The sequence below is a fragment of the Balaenoptera physalus genome (genome assembly GCF_965194825.1).
Source record: "Balaenoptera physalus genome assembly, chromosome: 17".
Classification (NCBI taxonomy): Eukaryota; Metazoa; Chordata; class Mammalia; order Artiodactyla; family Balaenopteridae; genus Balaenoptera; species Balaenoptera physalus.
Genome location: NC_138895.1, coordinates 2424742 through 2449075, shown reverse-complemented (window position 1 = coordinate 2449075; position 24334 = coordinate 2424742). Strand labels below are relative to the sequence as shown.

The following is a 24334-nucleotide window of genomic DNA, read 5'->3' as shown; positions in this document are numbered from 1 at the left end:
ATGGTATAGTTCAATCGTGTTTTAATATTGCATACATTGCATACAGGTGATAAATGTTTGGAGGTATTTGCAGATTGCATTTAGTATTCATTTGGTGGATAATCTAGGACTAAAAACCGTTGTTAATGCAAACGAGTGTAGATCTGATTCCTCTCCTACCCAAACTTTGCCCTGGTAGTGCTGCATTAAGCAAGGCGCGGGCCTGAGCCTGCAGAGGAGGGCGGGGCCGGCCTGTGTCATCCCCAGGAGCCCGGGGAAGAATTTCAGCTTTTATTCTAAGGCTAGTGCTGCTGCCCTGATCAGATTGGCTGTGAATTTTGTTCTCTGACTGTGGTGAGGGAAGGTGAGGGGAGCCTGAAGTTGGGGGATTTGTTAGGATGCTAAGCGGCTCCGTTGGGGTCGTCAAGGGTGGGGCTTCTGTGCTGGATGCAGGGTTGGGGAGGAACTGTCACAGCATCCCGGTACCCAGGGCTCCTGCGGTCAGACCCCACCTTCCTGCAGGCATGGCTCTTGGCTCCGAGACACACACAGCCCGAAGAGCTTCCTTCCCTCTGTGCAGGAGGGCGGCCTCACACCCCAGGAGGGTGGCAGGTGGTCCTCTCCTCGGGCGCTTTGAGAATTGACCACACAGCGCGTCAGGATCAAGGCCAATATGAAGGTCGAGCCATCAGCCACTGCGGGTGAGAAAGGAGTCTGTGCGTCTGGCCCTAACGCGGGCCGTGGTGGCCTTTACACTTCCTGGAGGGGCTCCCTCTGTGCCTTTGACACACCCAGGACCTTACTACTTTTAGGGAGTGTTTTATAGGACCTACAGACTTTGTTTTGCTTTAGAGTTTTATTTCTGTTAACACTAATTGTTAATATCACGTTTTCTTCCAAAAGAACCATTTTGTGTTTTCCTTCCTTTTTTACAAAGCTCATTAATTAGCTCTACCGTCTACAGAAGGATGCAGTCTCTCACACCTGATGTGCTGAATCTTGGTCTTCTACTGATGTATCTTTTATGCTCAGGGTTATTGGGAAAATACTGCAGACACTCTGCTTCAGACTCATCATGTAAAAAACAGTCTTTTGGTTTATCATAAGGAGTAATATTCTGGAATGAGGTTGTGTTATTTGTCCATCATTTGTTGTTAAATGACATGTAAAAAAAAGGAAACTCAAGGTTAAAATTTTTAAAGATAATTCTAATACAAGAGTGAAAACTGATTGTTATTAAAGGCTATTGAAGTTTCTTAGTTCCCGGCTTGATGCTGAAATGAAGGATCTTAGTTACAATGTATATAGCACCTAACTTCCATTTTCAGTACTGCTTTACATTTCAACACATTTTCCTGGGTTTCTCCACAAATTTGCTATAATTTGTTTTGATGTCGTAAAACTAAACTCAGAGGCAACACATATGTAGATAAGAGCATGTCAGATGCCTAAACAAGCTGCCGTCAGACTCCACAATGTCAACGTGAGAAGAAGAATTAGTCACGTTCAGGTGCTGCCACTGCCGGGACATGATGTAGCACCACGTCGAGCTAACATCTATGTACGGTGTGTTGTCAAGCCCTTTCTCACTGTATTTTAGATGCACCGAATGCTTATTTAATTTTTTTTTTGATGGAGGTTGAGTTTCTATGAGAGAAGAAAGATACAAGGGAGGGTGTGCAAATAGCAACTCAAATTCAAGAGAAGCTTTGAAAACACCGTTGTAGGAGGATGAAAGGACATGACGTGCCCTTGGCAACCTTCACTTCTTTGGCTCATTTGTCTAAGAGGAAATGCCAGATGCTGGTCTGCAGAATACTTAAAACTTCTCTTGAGTTGGTTTTCAACTAATTAAAAAATCAGGAGGTTTTTACATTAGTATGTTTTTTTAAAAGAAGACGTATTAAGTCAAGAAACATTAATTAAATACAATAGCACGTGAGGATGTTAAAGTTATGGGCCTTAGTTCTGTCTTCCTTTTGCCCCATTATTACATCCTTTCACCTTGATGGACCGTCTCCCATTGACCCTCTAGATCTCCAGGTAGAAGCCGCTTCACTTCCTTGACTCTCTAAGGTATCATAAAGTGACCCTCGAAATTAATACTAGGATATGCCATTTAATCTAACAGTTGACAGATGTAGGTGACACTGTACATTTTATCAAATATCCGCAGCTGAGAAGATGTCATTAGCCACAGGCATGAATGCAGAAACAAAGAAACACGATTTTTAGGGAATGGAGAGCCCTCCCTGGTGAATGCAGATGGTGTGAGTGGAGCAGGAGAGAGGGCAGGTGGCAGGAGACAGACGGGATGGTTGGGTGAGTTGGGACATGTCAGAGTGTACTTTAGGCTATGGAACTATTGGAAGTGTTCATCGGATCTGCTATGTAGAATATGAATCAGCCCCAAGTGAATAGGATCAGTGGGAGTGAAGAAACAGTGAAAGTAAGAAACCATTAGAAGAGCTGTGGTCATAGCCACGTGATGTGTTTGGAGACCTGAACATCCATGATGGTGGGGATGGACTTAAGTCAGCATGTCATGGGTGGAACCATTTTACCTCTGAAATGATGAGCAATAGTCTTTAATTTTTCTAATAACTACCCCAATGATATTTTGCAGACCCTTCCTTTTTTTTCCTGAAGAGAATCAGCTTCCTTAGCGATATTTTGGGCATATTGTATAAGTTTTCATGAATTTTTATGTGCAGCCTCATTCTGTCTAAGACTTCCAGTATTGAATTTCCCTTATGGCGTTATCTGTTCTTTTTTTATGAAGATTCAAATACTATTTTATTTTGTGAAAATTGTCATAAAATAACTCTGTTAATGGTTCTTGTGTCCCGTTATTTTCTTCTTTCTTGAAGACATTTGGTACATTGCAGTGTTCCTCAAAATGTGTTCCACTGGAGGAAAGCCCCAAGACCCTTTCAGGGGTTTTCTGGGTCAAAATTATCTCATAATAATATCAAGATGTTATTTGCCGTTTGCACTGGGTTGACATTTGTCTGATAGCACAAAAGCAGTGGTGAGTCTGGTGCTGGGAACTCAGCGGGAACCAAGGCAGTGGCCCCAACTGTGCTAGGGAGCTTTGTGTTCTCCACCTGCAGTGGAAAAAAGTAATTTTACTTAAGAAAGTTATTGATAAAACAAGGGAGAAATAGTACTGTTATTAAATCTTGACCCTTCTCCTAGTGTGTGTGGTGAAGGAAGTTGGCAAAAGAAGCTACCAGTTGTCAAACTGGGAGGAGACAGGAGTCTCAACAGCTGAGAAAGAAATTATCTCCAGAAGAAGAGAGCGATCAAATGTGTCAAAAGCAACAGAAAGGTGCTTTCCATAAAGACTAGATTTTTTTTTTTAAATTTATTTATTTATTTTTGGCTGTATTGGGTCTTCGTTTCTGTGCGAGGGCTTTCTCTAGTTGCGGCAAGCGGGGGCCACTCTTCATCGCGGTGCGCGGGCCTCTCACTGTCGCGGCCTCTCTTGTTGCGGAGCACAGGCTCCAGACGCGCAGGCTCAGTAATTGTGGCTCACGGTCCCAGCTGCTCCGCGGCATGTGGGATCCTCCCAGGTCAGGGCCCGAACCCGCGTCCCCTGCATTGGCAGGCAGACTCTCAACCACTGCGCCACCAGGGAAGCCCTAGATTTTTTTTTAAAGGATTCTGGATATGAGAACCTAAACAAGAACAGTTTCCATACAATCAAGGGAACCAGAGCCTTAGTGAAAGTAGGCTAAGGAGAAAAGGGGATAAAGGTGATGAGCAGAGACTGTTTTTTAAAGAAATTTCTTCATGATGGGAAGCGGTAAGAAGGTGTCAGTGAAGATGGGGCAGGGAGGTGTTTTCCAAAGAGGAGGAGAAGTCAGAAAGATGGAAGAGAGTGAGGGATGGTCCAAGATCTCTCAGGTGGCAAGAGGGATGGGCTTTGCAAATCCAATGAAGCACTTTGCCTTTAAGATAAGAGAAGACGTGTTTCTTTAGTTTACCTGAGGAGGGGAGGGGAGCAAAGAGGGGGTGCATAGAGAGATCATTCTTTTTATTGCTGGGTAGTATGTCATGGTATGAATGTACCCCACTTTGTTTAATCATTCACTCATTGAAGGACATCTGGGTTGAACTCTAATGTGTGGTTATTACTAGTAAAGTTGCTATAAACATTCGAGCACAGGTTATTGTGTGAATTTACGTTTTTATTTCTCTGGGAAGAATGCCCACAAGTGCACTTGCTGGGTTGTATGTTAGTTGCATGTTTAAATTTTTAAGGAAATTTCTAAACTTTCTTCCAGAGCAGCTTTGCCGTTTTACATTCCCACCAGCAATGTATGAGTGATCCAGTTTCTTTGCAGCCTTCCAGCCATTTGTGTTGCCACCATTTTTTATTTCAGCCATTCTGATAGGTGTGTAATGGTTATATGTTATCCTGGTTTTAATTTGTGTTTCCCTCATGACTAATGACGTTGAACATCTTTTATGTTTAAATGTCATCTCTGTATTCTGTTCAGGGCAAGATCATGCCTTTTGCCCATTGTCTACATGAACTGCTTGGTCTTTTACTGTTGAATTTCAAGGGTTCTTTATTCTAGATGCTAACCCTTTGTGGTGTATGTGGTTTGCAAATAGTTTCTCTTAGTTTGTAACTTGTCTTTTCATCCTCTAAACATGGTCCTTCACAACACAGAAGTTTTAAATTTTGGTCCAGTTTATCATTTTTTTTTCCTTTGGTGGATTGTGCTTTTAATGCAAAGTCTTTACCTGGCCTTATATCCCAATGATTTTCTCCTATTTTTCTTCTAAGAGTTTTAGAGTTCTACATTTTATATTTAAGTTTGCTGTCTTTTTTGAGTTAATTTTTGTGCCGGAATGACATTACTTTGCTGTTCATTTTTTGCCCATAGCTACCCAGTTGCTCCAGCAGCATTGTTGAAAAGGCTTCCCGTGGAATTGTTTTCGCACCTTTGTCAAAACCAGTTGGGCATATTTGTATGGTTCTTTCCACTGTTCCATTGATGTATATCTGTGTCCACCACTCGTCAACACCATACAGTTTTGATGACTGCAGCTACGGAATCAGCCTTAAAATCTGGTGGGCTGATTCCTCTCACTTTATTGTTCTTGGTCAGAATTGTTTAGCTATTCTAGTTCCTTTGCGTTTTCATACAGATTTTAGAATAATCTTGTCTATAGCTCCAAATAATAAGTCTTGCTAAGATTTTGATAGGAATTGCATTAAACCTAATATCAATTTGTGGAGAAAGGACATCTTTACTATCTTGAGACTTCCAAGTCATGAAGATATGTCTCTTTATTTATTTAGACTTTACTTAAATTTCTTACGTCAGCATTTTGTAGTTTTCAGCAAATAAGTGCTGTATATGTTTTGTTAGATTTATACGTAAATATTTGAATATTTTTAAACACTTGTAAGTAGTATTGTTTTTAAAATTTCTGTTGTCAATATGTTCATTGCTTGAATATACAAATACAATTGATTTTTTTTTTACATTTATCTTCTATACTGCAGTCTTACTGAGCTCACTTTGAAGTATTTTTAAAGATTTCTTAGGATTTTCTATGCAGACAATAATATCATCTGCAAATAAGGGTAGTTTTATTTCTTGTTTTTTTCTTATTTGTCTGCCTTCTGTGTCCTTTTCCTGCCATATCACACTGGCTAGCACCTCCAGCACTATGTTGAATAAGAGTGGTGAAAGCAGGTATCCTTGTCCTGATTGCTGAGGGGAAAGCATTCACTCTTTCACCATCAAGTAGAACATTTATTGTAGCCTTTTACCTGTGTTCATTTTCAAGCTGTGTAAATTCTCCTCTATTAGATTTGTGAGGGTTTTTATTTAATCATAAATGAGTATTGAATTTAGTCAAACACTTTTTTGGGCATTAATATTATCCTGTGGCTTTTCTTCTCTTGCTCTTAGTACAGTAGATTCCATCGATTGATTTTCAAATACTGAGCCAGTCTTGCATCTCAAGAATAAATTCTATTTTGTCATAGTGTATAAACCTTTTTATATTGATGAATTTTATTTGCCAGTGCTTTGCAAATGATATTTGTGTCTGCATTCACAAGAGGTGCTGGTCTGTATTTTTTTCCTGTTTGTTTTTGGTCCTGTCATTATCTTCTCAAAAGAGTTAGGAACATGCCTTCCTCTTTTATTTTCTAGACAAGATTGTATAGCATTGGTGTTAATTCTTTTTAAATTATTGGGTAAAACTCTCCAGTAAAAAGATTTTCATTCTTTTCTGGAGATTTATTGTTTTGGGAGTTTAAAAAATTATGAATTTGATTTCCTTAGTAGTGATAGGGCTATTTCAATTATCTTTTTCATATTAGGTGAGTCATGGTAGTTTGTGTTTTTTGAGGAAATGAGTAAGATTAAATCTTTTCATCTTAGCTAGCAACAACTTTTTGATATTACCATATACCTTTATTTCAGAGGTAAAAAAAATACTGAGAAAGAATAATGAAAATCCTTGTATCCACTACTCAGCTGAAGAAATAAATATACAAATATGGTTAAAGCCTATGCATTCTATTTGCTTTTTCCCTGTTCTCACCTCTACTCCAATTACCACTGCCCTGGGTTTGATGTTTATTATTCTCTCAGATGTCAAAGTAATTAATTTTTTAAAAACTTTTAATGGGTGACCAATATAGTCCCCAGACTTATACTGCTTGACTTGGTTGGCACATATTGACAAAAATGATATGACGTGACATTATTTTGGGTTGTTTCCACAGCTCTCCCAGTGTTTACTCAACTGCTTAGGGACACAAGTGTAGAAGTTGAAAAGAACGTGAACATTTCATGTCAGGCTCGGGGAGAACCATAGCCCATAATTACATGGAATAAGGTAAGATCTCAACTAAAAGTACTGCAATATTAAAACACTGACAGATAGATTGGCCCACTGAAACGGAGGTAATGATTCTTTGTTGATTTATTGCTGTTGTGATTTTTTCTAGCAAGTAATACTTCTTACACTGAAACGGATCTGTTGCTTTCTTCTTCTTTTTTTTTAAGTGACTGTATCTGATTTTGTCTCAGGGCTTTGATAAAGTTTATTCTTTCTCATTTGCTTGGGGATGAGAGCTTCATAAACATAACTAAATTCCTGTAAGGAAAAATTGCTTTTGTCGTGTATAAATTAAGAGTTTCAGTGACTGGCAAGAAACAGTTTTGAATTAATAACTCAGAAGTGGTTTAAAATTAGGTCATTAGCTGAAGCAAGAAAGGATGAAAAACTTGGTACTAAAACAAAGTGACATGAAAAACGGGACTTCATGGGTTCGAAACTTGAATGGCTTTTAAAAAATAATAGCTCCTTACTTATATTTCTTATGTCCTTTGGTCCTTGGAGCCATATTTTCCCAACACAATTGCTTCTTCCATTTTAAGTTTTTCATCAAAATGAAATGATTGGCCTCAGGTTCTGGTGTTCCTAAAAATACACAAGCCCGCATACATTTGAACGGCAGTTTTTATGAAAATTTTCACAAAATAAAATCTGTGAAGGGTTACGAAGCTGTTTTCCAAAACCACTTGGCTAATTTTTGTTGTTGCCATGTAGAAACAGTGCCTTCTATTTTTGGTGCCACATTTCTTTTGTGCTGCAGCTGAGAACACAGGCAGTTTTTTAGAAAGGCAAGGTTGAGAGGTCTCAACTGGAACCCTCAGGCTCATGTTCTCTCAAATAGTCTGAATACCCTTTTCAATTTAATATTATGTGACACAAATATTTTTATACTAAAAATAGGAAGTGTGAAAAATATACATTTTGGTCAGTATCTAAAACCTTCTGTGGCAGTCTACTCAGTGCTTTATCGTGTGATCATGTTGACAAATTACCGGAGTCTCATTTCTCAAAGGTAGCTTCTAATCACGAATGGTTGAGGGCTGACTGCACCTGGACATTTTACATCCCTGTCACGTTTAATCTTCACAGCAGTCCTTTCCAGTTCACAAGTTTGGGAGGGTATGAGTTAGGATACTTCTGTACAAGCGACAGAAACTACCTAAAAAGAGCAGATAAACAATTTATTGGAAAGCTATGTGCCGGCTCAGAGACTCTCAGCAAAGCTGTAGACCTGGGGGTCCAACCTAAGCATTCTGGAGGAGATGAGACGGGAGGGACCAGCTTTGGGAGAAGATGCAGCAGTGGTCCAGCCAGAGGAAGCGTGGGTGGCCATCCTGAGGAAAGGGCCTCTGGGCCTCCTGTGTGCCCCTGGCCGCCTTACCCCCTTCTACACACATTCCATCTGCCTGCGTCTGGTGGGTCCTTGCTTCTTCCTCCAAAGATGCAAGTCACCCGTCACCTTGGACTTGTTTCCCATCACTGGCCAGAGGCAGCTGTGAGAACGTGAAGACCTAGGGCACAGTTCCCACTCTAAACCTTTGTGGTCACTGTCTGCCCTACTGATCTCCCCTGGAGCGTGAGTTCTTTTGAAAGAATACGTCCTGGCCTCAGCTTGCTGTGAGTCTTTGGGGAGGGGGCAGGGGGAAGGCATCCCCAATCTGCCTGCCATCCAACTGCAGGCTCACAGGGCCAACGTCGCTGACTTTTTAAAATTAATGGCATAATAATGAAAAGTTCATAAATCCATGCCAATTATAAATGATGCACTTGAAGAATATTCCATAGAGAATGTAGTTTTTTTTATCTTCTTAAGGTAGATAATTTTAATTGACAGGCACTCGTATATAAAAACTTTGCAGCTGTACAAAACTTGTGAGTACATACAAAGAAGGAATAGAAGGGAAATCAGAAATGTGAAAATATTTTGATGTTTTTAGGTGGTTGGTTTGTGAGCATTTTTCTCCTTTCCGGTTTTACTTTTATTGCCATCAGAAATTCTTTTTTAGAAGTAAGCAGGGTGTGAATAAACTATATCTACATTCATTGACATGTGATTTTAAAATAATCATCATATTGAAGACTTACATGATTGAAGTTTTGAGTGTCATATTTATTTTGATTAGAGACACAAACCACGCTTTCTGGAAACTTCCTCTTTCTCTCCTTCTCTCCACTGGAGTCATGTAGCTCCTCACCCAGTGCTTGATGCACAGTAGGCGCTTAGGGGGTATTTGTTGAACAATGACACTGTATCAAACCATAAGATGTTATTTTGTAAGGAATCCCCGTTCCTTCAGTGACAGTTCTGTTTGACCCCCAGGCAGGGGTTCTGATTCCCGAGGGTGGTAATTTCCAGGTCCTTGGTGGACGCAGGGCTGCCGACCAAGGAAGATGTAATTGTGAGGCTCGGAATTCCTCTGGCCTCACTGTGGCCAATCCTTCTTGCTGTCACCGGGCAGTGTTTAAGCTTCTCACACAGCTGAATAAGTGTCCTTGGACAGCTCTACCCCTTGTCCTAAAAGATTCACCTCACTACCCTCCGTCCCTTATATGTTCTTTCTAGTCTAACATGTTAATGTTATTAATAAATCAAAGCTATTGTATGTTTTTTTAAAATCTAAACTTGTAAGTGGGTATCAAACAGCAAAAATAACAATGCCAGCAGGGAACAGCAAAAGCAAGAATTTGCAAATGTATATCATGTTTTCTTAGGAATTGAATATTACGGAATGTAAGATGTAATCTTAGCCAAATAAATGTGGAGCCAGAGATTTAAGGATGAATGGAATTCACAACACATGAGTTACTCTGGCCTAGTGTATTTAATCCCACCTTAAAATTAAAAATCAATGAATCAAGCTTCTAGGTAAGATTTGCAGCTTTGAGAACAACTATCTCAATATTTGAAAGCATTTATAATTGGCCAGCATAATTGGCATCATTTTACATTTAATCATCAATCTGGTTATAGGACTCTAGCCCTCTGCGAGTTGATTATCAGCGGTGACTGTTTAAAAAGTTGATTATCAGACATTTATACAAAATACAGCCCTTTTTCTCAACTAATGAGCTCATCCTGGAGGTAAGAGAGTCCATGTGTAGGCAGGCTCCAGGAGACTGAACCGGACCTCGGCTGTGGTCCTAGCAATGCAGGTAGGCTGTGATGCGGGAGTGCTGTGTCCCCGTGTGGCGTGTGTCTGCACACGTGAGCTGACATCAGAGTTGCTTTTTGTGCAGATGGGTATAGGAGTTTTTGCCGTGTTGACAATCAGCTGTTGAAATAAATGAGTTCAGCTCTAAGCATATGGAGTGCTGTTTTGGGCTTTGCCTGTTTTTTTGGTTTCCTTAGGAAATAGGCAGATTTCTTAAATAGGGTTTTGCGTATTTATTTTTTCCTCTTAGTTTTCCCAGCTCTTATGGGTCTATAAAAGATATTGGGTAACTCTTCTCATTATAAATACAGGTTAAAAATAGGTTTCTTTAGACACAGATGTAGAGAACAAACGTATGGATACCAAAGGGGGAAAGGTGGGGTGGGATGAATTGGGAGATTGGGACTAACATATATATACTAATATGTATAAAATATTTAACTAATGAGAACCTGCTGTATAGCACAGAGAACTCCACTTCACTTTGTTGTACAGTAGAAAGTAACACAACATTGTAAAACAACTATACCCCAATTAAAAAAAAATAGGTTTCTTTAATCAAATAGAATCCTTAGCGATGTCACTGTTTTCCTACCATGTAGGAAATCGTATTTCAATAGGTTCACATCCTTCCACCGGCAAATTCTTCTGAGATACCAAACTTCTGAATATTCCATTTCTTTGAGTATTTTATACAAAGAGTATATTTTCATTAATGCCACATCAATCTTCACGTATTTATAATACTGTATGGTAAAAACGGATTCTCTGTAGAACATTATTATTTAAATTGTAACAGTGTAGCTAGTAACCAGCAATTCTTTATTCTAGTAGGGTCAGGAATTCTTTATCACATAGTAATTCTTAATGTTACAAAATCCTAGTCTTACTCTGATATTCTCTATGCGTTCTTGTTTTTCCTGATTTAAAATCTATGTGTTCTATCCTGAGATAAGCCACACGTTTTCAAAACTTTTAGCATTAAATTTCAAGATCAGCAAGTAGCAGTTCCAGATTTTGGATAGTTTAAAAATTATAGAGAAACAAACAATCAAAATAAATGGCATGACTCAAATATTAAAACCTAAAAGAAACAGTTGGTGTCTTTCCTTTCCCAGGCTCTGCAGAAACGGCGGAGCCTGCAGGACAAGGAGCGTTTACATGTTGAACGAGGCAGAATGGTGAGTGAAGCAGGCTTCTTGCTGTTCGAAGACGGTCATATCACAAAGGCAGTTGCTGGTGTCAGTTTCTGAGCGTGGAAGTAGCTGGTCTCCTAGGACGGGCTCTCAAGTGTCAGGACTAGTCAGCGCCATTCTTTCCAGGGGAGGTTTAATGTGAAAAGGCCTGTGTAGCTGCGAGAGTTACATTAGCTGGCTGCTTTTCTGCCGGGGTGAGGAGGGGATAACGAGTACTCAAAACCCCTCGGCAGCTGTGACAGGACCTGCTTTCATGGAGGTCTTGGTGTTTCTTGGCGAGCATGGCCCCAGGGGCACAGGTGCCCTCCCCTGGGTCTGTCCCCTGTCCCCAGAGCCAGGCCTTCAACACGGTGGGCGCAGCCCAGTTGACTGACACCCCACCCTCCGAGCTCCCCTTTCCTGAAAGGACTCAATTCAGCCTCGACTTTATCCCCAGTGGAGGTGACGGGGTCTCACAGCAGTGTTGAAAGTTGACGTCCATCAGACAACTTTAAGTGCGGGTTTATCCTGTGAACCGACTGAGGCCTTTCCCCTTTCTGTTAATGCCAAGACTTAACAAAGGAAAATGATCTAGTTCTTCCTCGACCTCTGCAAAATTGTGCATAAAAAGATGGAGAGTAAGCTCAGAATTGTCTGATTATTCTCTCCGTTATGCCATTAATTCAGGAGGTTTTTGACACAAATAAGGTATTAACAGTATTGTTTTATTCTAACGAGCCCCAATAAACTGAATAAACTTATTTTGCATAATACAGTGCTGTTCTGAAGAAGTCTTTTTGCTATTTGTACCAAAACAAATAAAACAATACTGAAACCAAATGAATAATAAAAAGGTTGCTTTATTTTACCGTAAAACTAGGAAACTTTAAAAAATTCATAGTGAAAATGACAAAAGGGAGAGTTTACGTTGTTAAGAATATTTTCTGTGTGAACCTTTATGCACTTTTTAAAAAAATGTTATTTCCAGTGTGCTTTTAAAAAAACTAATTAATTAATTAATTTATTTATTTTTGGCTGCATTGGGTCTTCGTTGCGGTGCGTGGGCTTCTCATCGTGGTGGCTTCTCTTGTTGCGGAGCACGGGCTCTAGGCACACAGGCTTCAGTAGTTGTGGCACGTGGGCTCAGTAGTTGTGGCTCATGGGCTCTAGGCATGCGGGCTTCCGTAGTTGTGGTGCACGGGCTTAGTTGCTCCGTGGCACGTGGGATCTTCCCAGACCAGGGCTCGAACCCGTGTCTCCTGCATTGGCAGGTGGATTCTTAACCACTGCACCGCCAGGGAAGTCCCATTTATGCACTTTCTGAATGCACTTTTAAGAATCTGTGAACAAACAACTTTTATGTGTTTTCTCTTTGTTAGAATTTAATGATTTGAAAGAATATTTGCATATTATGCCACCTTTCTTACTCCTTTTCCCCTCCTTTTCACATCTACACTCTTGTTGGTTCTTACTAATACAGGGAAATAGCAGGTCAGGTGAAAGAAAGTGACAAGACAACACAATATCGATTGATAATTATGTGAGGATATATTACAGATTACTTGTTGGTTTAGGACTCAGTAATCCTGGAACGGCACCTCATATTTGCTCTGTGACATGTAGTTATGAAGGAACTTGGCAAAACTTTTTTAATCTGATAATCACATTTGACAACCACCAGGCCTGAAGTAGATACTGAACAAGTCTTATTTCTCATTTATGGTTGAGTTAAGAGATAAACAAGAGTGTTGTCAAATTCCTTATGCTTGTAAACTTTATACAACTATGACAGCAAAACTATTTTGGAAATAGAATAAAAGCAATATTATCAAACACGTAAAATTCAGATTACGTGTTAAATGATGCTTTCCTGAAATTTAGATATCACTTCCCAGGTTCTGTCTGACACTGTGAACTGCCTTTGGAGCTCTGGCAACTCAGCACCACTGTGCGCGGAGTGGGGAACTGGGTCCCAGCTCACAGGTTCTCTTCCAAATCCAGGCTGACCTGTGAAGACCCATTATGCCCGCAGGTGCAGTGGCCCAGAGCCAGGTACTGTCATGAGTAAGAGTGCAGGGTTCTTGCCACTTTCTACACTTGAGTTTCACAAATGAAGGAGCGAAAGGGAAGCGACAGAGAAAAGGCTAACATTTGGATCAATAAGCAAGTCAGCCTGCAGGCCAGCACAGATGGACCTGATTGATCTCCGTTGCTTTATTTCCAAGTAAAAGTGACAAATTAAGTAGGCTCATGCTTAGTTTTCAAAAAAATCAAAGAGTAGTTAATTTACAATGTTGTGTTAGTTTCACGTGTATAGTGAAGTGATTCAATTATACAGACACACACACACACACACACACATATTCTTTTTCAGATTCTTCCTCATTATAGGTTATTATAAGATATTGAGTATAGTTCCCTGTGCTATACAGAAGGTCCTTGTTGTTTACCTATTTTATATATAGTAGTTTGTATATGTTAATCCCAACGTTTTAATTTTTCCCTCCCCCCTTCCCCTTTGGTAACCATAAGTTTGTTTTCAATGTCTGTGAGTCTATTTCTGTTTTTCAGATAAGTTCATTTGTATAATTTTTTTAGATTCCACATATAAGTGATGTCATACGATATTTGTCTTTCTCTGACCTACTTCACTCAGTACGAGAATCTCCAGGTCCATCTCGGTTGTCTCAAATAGCATTATTTCATTCTTTTTATGGCTGAGTAATATTACATTGAATATATGTACCACATCTTCTTTATCCATTCATCTGTCAATGGACATTTAGGTTACTTCTGTGTCTTGGCTATTGTAATAGTGCTGCAGTGAACACTGGGGTGCATTTATGTTTTCGAATTACAGTTTTCTCAGCATATATGCCCATGAGTGGGATTGCAGGATCATATGGTAACTCTGTTTTTAGTTTTTTATGGAACTTCCATACTCCCATACTCTTCTCCATAGTGGCTGCACCAATTTACATTCCCACCAGCAGTGTAGGAGGGTTCCTTATATCCTATATTTTTTCCTTAGTGCATTACAAGAATTCCTCATATGAAATAGAATAGTAATCCTGTGTCAGATTTGGAAATTGCAAATGTTAGCTATTGTGTCATTTGCCTGTGACCTTTTTACCTTTTTTATTCATGTCCTTCCTTAAATGAAAATCAAACCAATCTGTCTTTTTTTTCTTTCAGTTACCTTTAGTGAATGTGTGATCAACCCAATGTGGTTTTTTGACTAGTGGTTTTTGGGTTTTTTTTTTTTAATTTAATTAATTAATTAATTTTGGCTCCATTGGGTCTTCATTGCTGCACGTGGGCTTTCTCTAGTTGCGGTGAGCGGGGACTACTGTTCGTTGCGATCCTTGGGCTTCTCATTGCAGAGCACGGGCTCTAGGCGTGCGGGCTTCAGTAGTTGCGGCACGTGGGCTCAGTAGTTGTGGCTCGCGGGCTCTAGAGCACAGGCTCAGACGTTGTGGCGCACGGACTTAGTTGCTCCGCAGCATGTGGGATCTTCCCGGACCAGGGCTCGAACCCGTGTCCCCTGCATTGGCAGGCGGATTCTTAACCACTGAGCCACCAGGGAAGCCCTTGACTAGTGGTTTTAACTGACCTACTGGAGCTTCAGTGCTGTTCTCAGGATACAGGCTGAGTTGCAGTGACTGTGGAGCCTGCAACCCGTAACTACTACACATAATTTAATTTACTGGGAAGCTCTCTCAGCAGAGTCACTGATTTTGCTGTTTTTCTTGTAATACCCATAGTATTGGTATTTTTTTTCTAGAAATTGGACTTTTAAGGACAATAAACCAATCTAGTATGTATATATGGTCATAATGTAAAGGAATTTTCTTATAACACCCAGATGTGGAATGCTGTTTAGACCCATGTATTGCAAAGTATATAAACATACATATATACACACTCATAAACATATAATACTTAATACTATGTTGTATTATATAATACAATATATAATATTTATTTTTATATATATTATATTTATTACTACATTATATAGTTGATAATATGAAAGACACACACCTTCCTATTTTTTAATGCTTTTCAGCTCTTTTATTTCTCCTTAATGACATTATTATCCAAGTCAGTTTTTGAACATTTAACAGTTTAAAAAAGTTATTGTTTTAATTGTCATTCTATGTCATATAAATTTTTATTGTACTTTTAATATTCTCAAAAATGAAATAGACAATATGGCTATGCTTGATTATTTTCCTTATATGAATTTTAAACATTTAATCATGATCATTTTTATTTAGCATTTTTTTTTAAAGGTTAAACTTCTTAAACCATAATCTCGAGAAGATTTAATTTGTCAAAGATTATCAACTCTAAGTGAAAAGCTTCCTTTGTCTACAATATTGAACTTGACAGAAATCTCACACATTGAAGAGCTATAGAAACAGCATGAATTATTTTTCACTGAAATATTACTGAGAGTGCATTTCTTGCTTTAAGAAATATCCATATGGATGTAATAATATTTATTTTGTTTTAGTGTTTAACATCAAAGCAAGGTGGCTGAAGAGATAAGCATTTCATGCCTTTCCCAAGATGACAAACTGCTAACATGCTTGAATCCTATTTGAATCAGTGTTGTAAAAAAAGGAAATATTTCACACAGCTTAGCCAGATTCTGGAATGCTTTAATTCTCTAGATAATACTTGGTGGAAGCTTTACTTCAGGGTAATTAGCTACTTCTCTGCAGTGGACAGTATCACGTGGACAGTGTATAACATTGCTATTGTCTTAGTTTTTGTGATGACATTTATAGCACACCTTTCCTAACTTCAAGGTCTGTTTGATATTTTTTTTCTTAACATCTTTATTGAAGTATAATTGCTTTACAATGGTGCGTTAGTTTCTGCTGTAACAAAGTGAATCAGCTATATGTGTACATATGTCCCCATTTCCCCTCCCTCTTGTGTCTCCCTCCCACCCTCCCTATCCCACCCATCTAGGTGGACACAAAGCACCGAGCTGATCTCCCTGTGCTATGTGGCTGCTTCCCAGTAGTATCTATTTTATATTTGGTAGTGTATATATGTCCACACCACTCTCTCACTTCGTCCCAGCTTACCCTTCCCCCTCCCCGTGTCCTCAAGTCCATTCTCTATGTCTGTGTCTTTATTCCTGTCCTGCCCATAGGTTCTTCAGAACCTTTTTTTTTTTTTTAAGATTCCATATATATATGTGTTAGCATACGGTATTTGTTTTTCTGTTTCTGACTTACTTCACTCTGTATGACAGACTCTAGGTCCATCCACCTCACTACAAATAACACAGTTTTGTTTCTTTTTATGGCTGAGTAATATTACATTGTATATATGTGCCACATCTTCTTTATCCATTCGTCTGTCGATGGACCCTTAGGTTGCTTCCATGTCCTGGCTATTGTAAATAGAGCTGCAGTGAACATTGCGGTACATGACTCTTTTCGAATTATGGTTTTCTCAGGGTATATGCCCAGTAGTGGGATTGCTGGGTCGTATGGTAATTCTGTTTTTAGTTTTTAAAGGAACCTCCATACCGTTCTCCATAGTGGTATATCAATTTACATTCCCACCAACGGTGCCAAAGGGTTCCCTCTTTTCCACACCCTCTCCAGCATTTGCTGTTTATAGATTTTTTTGATGATGGCCATTCTGACCTGTGTGAGGTGATACCTCATTGTAGTTTTGATTTGCATTTCTCTGATGATTAGTGATGTTGAGCATCCTTTCATGTGTTTGTTGGCAATCTGTATATCTTCTTTGGGGAAATGTCTTTTGAGGTCTTCTGCCCATTTTTGGATTGGGTTGTTTGCTTTTTTGATATTGAGCTGCATGAGCTGTTTGTATATTTTGGAGATTAATCCTTTGTCAGTTGCTTTGTTTGCAAATATTTTCTCCCATTCTGAGGGTTGTCTTTTCGTCTTGTTTATGGTTTCCTTTTAAGCTTGGCTTGTTTTGCTCACCATGTTTTTGAAAATTCATCTGTGTGTCAGATGTATCAACAGATGATACACTTTGTTGCTGTCAATTGTGAGCAGCTTGTCTGTGTGAACGTATGAGTATTTGTTTATTCCTTCACCTGGGTGGCCACTTCGGTTGTGTCCAGTTTTTACCTCTTCTGAATAATGCTGCCATGAACACTCACATGTAGGTCTTTTTGTGGACTCATGTATCCATTTTTCTTGAATAAAAACCTAACCTCGTAACTTCTGGATCACTATGTTTACCTGTTCTTCAGGTTTGGATATTTTCTTTCTTCCTTTTTATTAAAATAAATTTATTTATTTATTTTGGGCTGTGTTGGGTCTTCGTTGCTGCGCACGGGCTTTCTCTAGTTGCGGCGAGCGGGGGCTACTCTTCGTTGCGGTGTGTGGGCTTCTCATTGTGGTGGCTTCTCTTGTTGCGGAGCACAGGCTCTAGGCATGTGGGCCCAGTAGTTGTGGCTCGTGGGCTCTAGAGCGCAGGCTCAGTAGTTGTGGCTCACAGGCTCTAGAGCGCAGGATCAGTAGTTGTGGTGCACGGGCTTAGTTGCTCCACAGCATGTGGGATCTTCCCAGACCAGGGCTCGAACCCGCATCCCCTGCATTGGCAGGCGGACTCCTAGCCACTGCGCCACCATCTTTCTTTCAAGCTCATTGACTCTTCTGCTGTCTAATATATGTCAAGTGAAATTTTCATTTTAGTCACACTAGTTCTAGAGTTTACATTTTTTATGGTTCTTAGTTCTTCGTTGACATTTGCCTGTGCTAGCTCACTAAGAACATAGCTTCTTTAATTTTTTGCATACATTTATAATAACTGCTTTAATGTCCATCTCTGATCAATTCAACATCACAGCCATAGTTTCAGAGGTGATTACTCTTGACTACTTACTTTCTTAGGTCTGGACTATATGTTCAGTTTCCTTGCCTGTCTTGCAACTTTTAAATACATGTCAATTACTGGGTTGCACCCTGGTCTTGTGTAGACGCTGCTTCGTGCCTTGTCTCAGTGGAAGTGCAGGACAAGCCAAGAGGACCCCCAACCCGGCACCCCTTGCTTTGCTTGGACTCCAGCACCCTGCCTGGCAGAAAGCTGGACCATTGTTACAAGTTTTACTTTTCTCAGGTTTCTTAGTTTTACGCTGCTTATTCTCCAATGTTTGTAAACCATGCATTCATCTATTTTGTTCTCTTTTATGGTCGTTTGTAACAGAAGGACTGGTTTGCTCCCAGTATGGAGCTTACAGCTCCATAGTCAGAAGCAGAAAATGCACTCATTCTAAATTATGTATTTTTTCCCTGCTATTTTCGCCTTGATACCATTGTTTAAACAGAGGTTTTTCCTTCCTTAATTCAGTCTGTATTCTAGGCTTCTCTCCACCTGAATTTTCACAGCAGCTCTCTCTGCCTGCACCACTTTCCTTTTTTCTTACAGCATCAGATTTATTGCAAAGGACAAATTAGAGCCTATCACCTCTCTGCTTAACAACATCATAGGATTTTCTCTTTCCAATTAGGTTAAGAAAAATATTATACTTGAGAACAAGTCCCTTCAGACTCTGGTCCTAATCTAAATTTTCAGCCATATTTCTTGTCACTTCCCAGCCCAAACTCTACTGTCGCTCACTCTCCCCTTTCCTGAGAATGCGGTGACCTTTCCAGGCTTCAGGTCGCCCCATAAGCTCTGTTTTTTACCTAGAAGACATTTCTTTCCTTTACCTGCTTGGCAGGGACTCCCTCGGTCTTCCGGACCCAGATCAGTTTCCTCATCTTGTTTCTCCTAAAGACCCAACTTTTCCTTGTACTTGTTTCTATTAAAATAGTTCATATTGTGACTGTTTATCAACTTTTCATTAAACTGAAAATGTTCTGGGGAAAAATAGCATCTCCTTACGCTTTCTACCCTTTGCGTCTACAATGCCCAGTTTTTAGAAATACTTGTTAAATAGGCAGAGGATTAATGAACAGATTTTTAAAGTTATTTTTGTTTTTTAGGTATTTTCATTCCTGTTGCTTTAGATTAGGGATGTGGACTATTAAATCATTAGCCTTTTTAATATATCTTAACAGAGAACAAAACATTTCAATAACAACTACAAAAAAAACCTTTAAATGTAGTAGTGTAATTTTTTGTGATTTTAACATGAATACTAGCACTGGAACTTATTTGCAACCCATTTCTAGTTAGGGAATTGAAATCTGGATTTTAAGCTTATTTTTCTTATTTCATAAAGACTTGCTGACCATGAACAGTCCCCAGTAGATAATCCCTTTAGGAACATAATAGACCAAAATGTTTTATCAACTTTTCTATTCATTACCCCAAATCCTTAATAAAATATTTGGTGTTAGTATCAGCCCTGATGTGTATGGGCTCATATATGCCATATCTGTGACCGTCCTTAAAATGGCGATGGCAGAAACATTCACCAAAATATTAAAAAATAAAATGTAACACATAGGTTCTTAGATTTCAATTGGAAGAGTTGCTGTTGAGAAACTAAAAATGTGATCAAGTCCTTGTTTTCCCTTCTGTGAGTTAAACCTAGAAAATTGCTTTGTTACAAGCTCTTGAGGAAAAAGCAGGGCCAGTTGGAACTCATGTCTTGATTAGCATGGAAGTGGTTAATGTCGTGCTGTTTTCCTCCAGACTCGCGTGTCACTGCCCGCCTCTTAGGACTCAGTTACTACTGAGCTCAGTGGAGGCACAGGAACCATCCACTCTGCTGGGGAAGGTCTTCGGGGCCGGGGGTCCCGGGGTCCCTGTGCCCACGGTCGGTACACACAGAACCGCAGGGATGCCGCCCGCTGGCGTCTCAGACACGGAATCTCTCTGACACGTGGAAAGGGCAAAAACTCAGCTTCTGCATCTCAGTCGCAAATCAAGCAGAAGCGAGTCCTACCTTCAAGTTCCCCGTCGAGTCTCCTTTGTTCTGGGGACCGTGGGTGGTCGGTTGGAGCTGGTCTCTGTGACTGCTGGAAATCTCCAGACCACGTTTATCTCTCAGCTGTGCGGAGCCAAGATCCATTAGTGTCAGTAGCTGGAGCAAGAGAGGCCCCCGCAGCCATCGTCTGCTAGAATCTCACATAATCTTCCCTTAGAAACTAAGAAAGGAGCCGCGGGGGGCCGTGCAGTTGTCGGCGAGGGTCCCGTTAGCCAGAGGCGTCCTGCTGGCGGCTTAAAGGGTCGGGCAGTCTGACCGCCCTGAAAGTCACCTGAAGTGAGTGTGGGTCTCATGGGGAGTAACAGATTTTTTAAAAAAGTCTTGCAAACCTCTGCTTACAAAATACATTTAAAAAAGAAAGCAATAGCATAGCTGTCTGTTGCCTGTTTTCCAATATACCTTGACTTACTGTGATGGCTTCTACCATTCATGTCTCTTCAGTTACTCTATGGCATTGTTTTTTCCCCCTGAAAACCAAATTTTATCATGTCTTTCAGTCCTTCACTGTTTTCTCTTCCATAGTTTCAACTTTTACTTTTTAATTAAGCATACCTTTCTTTTAAAAAAATTTGATAGTTTCTTTTGTCCCATAATTTTCTTAATTCTTTTTTTCTAATTTCTTTAATCCATTAAAAAAAACCTTCCTTCTACAATGACTTAGTTTCTCCACACATTGATTCTCTCAGTAGCATCTTCGCTCCACAGACATTTGTTATGTTACTGTTATTTATAAACCAGGATTCGGGAGGAGTGGGCAGGACGGATGAAACCCACGCCATTCCTGCATTTAACGGTCTCCAAAGTGTGACTTCAAGGCGTTTGTCTGTTTTGGTCATCCTGAGGACTGTTTCATTTCACGGTGATTTCCCAGCATCTGGAGCAGTGTTGACAGGCAGGGAGGGTCCAGGATCACGGGGCCCGAAGCTTATGCAGACAAGCGTCTTGTGAGCACGTGTGCCACCTGGAAACATCGCAGGCGAGCTCTAGGGCCTGCGAGGGACGCTGGGGCCCTGACTCTGGAGAGTTACTTTCGCTTGCTTCGTGGTGAACGTGCCTCCAAGCAGTCGCTCAGTGACTAGCCTGACCCACCCCAGGTGTTCTCCTGGTCCAAGCACATCTCTCTTAGGGTCGGTGGCTCTGCTGCATCTTTTAGGTGATTGCTCCAGAGGGAGATGCCCAGTCCCTCGGGAGCCCCTGGCAGCCCACGGACCCCAGGGCACTTTGGAGAGGGAAGCCAGCTCTGTGAGTGCTAAAACGTCAGCATGAATGTGGACGCCCTGCGAGCCAGACTTGAACACAGGGCTCAGGAAACTGCAGCCTACAGGAGGCCACCTGCGCTTACAGTCTTATTGTCACTCAGCCCCGCCTGTTCATTTGTATATTATCTACTACGGCCACTTTCCCACTATAACAGTAGAGCTGAGTACAGATCTTCCTCAACCTATGATGGCATTACATCCAATAAACCCATCCTAAGTTGAAAACATCAGAAGTCGAAAAAGCATTTAATACACCTAACCTACTGAACATCATAGTTTAGTCTACTTCAGATGCTCAGAACACTTACATTAATTAGCCTACAGTTGGGCAAAACCATCTAACAAACAAGCCTATTCTATACTAAAGTGTTGACTATCTCATGTAATGTATTGAATACTGTACTGAGAGTGAGAAACAGAACGGTTGTCTGGGTATAGAACCATGGTAAGTGTGTCGGAGGTTCACGCTTAATCACATTTGCAAAGTCTCTTTTGCTATGTTAACATGTTCACAGGTTCTAGGGATTAGGATGTGCACGTCTTTGGGGGGTGAGGGGTACACAGCCACTCTGCAAAGCTCACCATTGCCAACTTCTTCCTTTTAAAAAATTGCCATTGGTGGCTTTGGCTTTGGAACAGAAGGAGATGGTGAGAAACGTTTTAAGACAGCACATAGGGATAAAGGCTCTGATGTCAGACCATGGGGGTTCTAGATGCTCTTCCTGATTCTTTCTCACAGGGTAGCCTTTTGTAAGGGTACCAAACCAAAATCGTTTTGCAGTTTTGCAGACACAAATGAAATTTATAAATCAAATTTTTATAGTTAAGATTAAATAGGACAATAAAAATAAAATGCTTATCTCCTAGCTATCGTGTAGAAAAGACTCTTATCTGTTTATCTATTTATCTATCATCATCTATCTCTATCTCTCAAGCTATCTTACTATTACTACTATAATGACATGGAGTATGACTTCAAAACCTTGAAGAAATCTCCAAGCATTTTTTTCAAATGCCTTGAATTTCACTGATAACGTCTTTTGTTCATTGCCCCCTATTTATACTACCATGGCATGCTTTTATGAACTATAGTTTATGTCTCAAACATCTGATTATACCTCCTGACTGGCCTATGATTTTTTTAGAGCAGGGACTGTCAATTCGTCATATTTGTAATCCCAGACTAGTGGCTAGAAAGCTCTAGGAGTCATTAAGAATTTGTGGACTGAGTGAAAAGGGTTAATCGTTTTGATCTCGGAGGGGCAGCAGTGACTGGTCCTGAAGCGAGTGAACCTGGGTAGCCTGAATGAAAACCAGGAATCCTAGCCGCCAGACCACCAGGGGCTAGAGGCTAGAAGCTAACTGGCCCTAGCTCTTTCTCCGTTAGAAAACAAGAATGTTTCAAGGAGGCGAAAACTGTAAAAACAGGTGCAAAGTTTATTATTAGAGACACAGCAGGACAAGTGGGAGAGCACACAGAGAAGCAGTTTATTTATTTAAGTCAGAAGCCAGGAAGAAGTACACACCCAGAGGGAAAGGGTGTGGGCGTCCTCTCTATCAGGAGGAGTACAGTAAGGAGGTGAGTTAAATCACTTACATAGGACAGTCCTTCCGGGTCTTTGTTCACATGTGGCCAATTGTCCTGTTTCTTTTTTCACACCTGACTGGTCCCAGGACCTCCCCGACATGTGTGCACAACTTTTTGCTAAGACGGATCCCACCGCAGAGGCCTGTGGGTGCAGGTCCACACTTATTACGGGGTGGCAGCCCCTCCCTTTTTGACCCCCAAGGAGCCTTCCTGCGCATGTGCAGACAGGAGGTTTTCCTTGACCTCAGGAATGCTCGTCTTATCTCTTTACTTCAGCAGAGCTCAGCTTCTGCCACTGGCTTTGTCCTTGGAGGATCTGGGTGAGAACCAAGCTTCAGAGTTACTCCATGGGCAAACCCCAGCTGTCCAGCCCAGGGGCCCATCCATCTGCTGCCTCAGTTTACGTCACAGTCAGGAACTAACACCATGCATTATTACTGTACTTCCTTAAGTGTGGGATGCTCACTGAAGGAAATGTGTTAATTTTATATGGTTTGTAGACGTGACATTCAGTAACGTCTCACACAGGGGAAAACATATTCCTTTCCCTTTTTAGTTATTTTTCTTTATGGTTGTGATATGAGGAAAAGTCTGTCTGGGGCTTACATGTCTTTACCGCAATACTTACTTGTTAATAGCCTTTTAAGCAAAAAGAAAACATTTCTTAGGGCCAGAGATTTCAAAGTTTACTGTATGTTGGTAGAATTTAGTAAAGGTGTTCATTTTTTCAGTATCTGTATTTCATCCATGTCTACCACCGGGGTGAAAGAAAAGAGGAGGGGATTTTCTTGTTAATAGTTGCCGTGCCGTAAATGTCGAAATCTTATATTCATGAAAGATTTCCTCAGAATGGTTTTTCAAAATGCCGGTGTTCCATACACGTGAATTTCCGGCAGACGCAAACCGATAGTTTTTCCTGTGTGGAACTCGGTCCCAGGCTCCGTGACCTCGTGGACCGACCTCTGTCTTGCTCCTGATTCTCTGCCGTCATTGATTTTATGTTTTTATCCTTCAGTTTCTTCTTGTTCTTTCTTAAAACTATTCTTTAGTCCCATCTCTTTCCCTTTTTCTCTAACTGATCGCAAGGTAGAGTTTAAATGATTCTTTTTATTATAGGACATATTTATTGAGTTCTATATTCTATAGTCCGCTTTTGAAAATTTGATGACCATTACATTTTTAGTTCTCTATAAAATATCACATAAAGTAGCTTAGATTACTTTCCTCTTGTAATGTAGCCGTAGAAACGTTCCTCCTCCTATAAAAGCAAAAAGTGGATAACATTGTAAGAAAAAAAAGTGACAGTTCATTTTCCCCATTTGCTTAATTTTCTGTGCCATTTCAGTTACAGAGATAATGTATCT

The 24334-nt window shown here is 40.3% G+C and overlaps 1 protein-coding gene and 1 long non-coding RNA gene across 15 annotated transcripts in view; one reads left to right on the top strand and one right to left on the bottom strand.

Moving 5' to 3' along the window:
* Nucleotides 1-24334, top strand: part of LOC309646588 (uncharacterized protein) — a 341945-nt gene that overhangs the window by 143780 nt on the left and 173831 nt on the right. For 7 of the 13 annotated variants that reach the window (XR_014255435.1, XR_014255437.1, XR_014255438.1 and 4 more), the window contains exon 3: nucleotides 6740-6852. The exons of 3 other annotated variants lie outside the window; for them this stretch is intronic. Coding sequence is in view for 1 of the 10 variants with exons in the window: in XM_082433109.1 (XP_082289235.1) it covers nucleotides 11126-11188 (63 nt within the window). In the remaining 9 variants the exon portion in view is untranslated. Of the gene's footprint in view, nucleotides 1-6739; nucleotides 6853-9175; nucleotides 11104-11125; nucleotides 16309-24334 lie in introns of those variants that run through there. 3 more of the 13 variants (XR_014255445.1, XR_014255446.1, XM_082433109.1) reach the window with 3 other exon arrangements.
* The window catches only part of LOC309646597, a 29457-nt gene continuing 21529 nt past the window's right edge, over nucleotides 16407-24334 (bottom strand). Inside the window, exon 4 of one of the 2 annotated variants that reach the window (XR_014255451.1) lies at nucleotides 16407-24228. This is a non-coding gene — a long non-coding RNA (uncharacterized lncRNA). The remainder of the gene's footprint in view (nucleotides 24229-24334) is intronic. The other variant, XR_014255452.1, reaches the window with a different exon arrangement.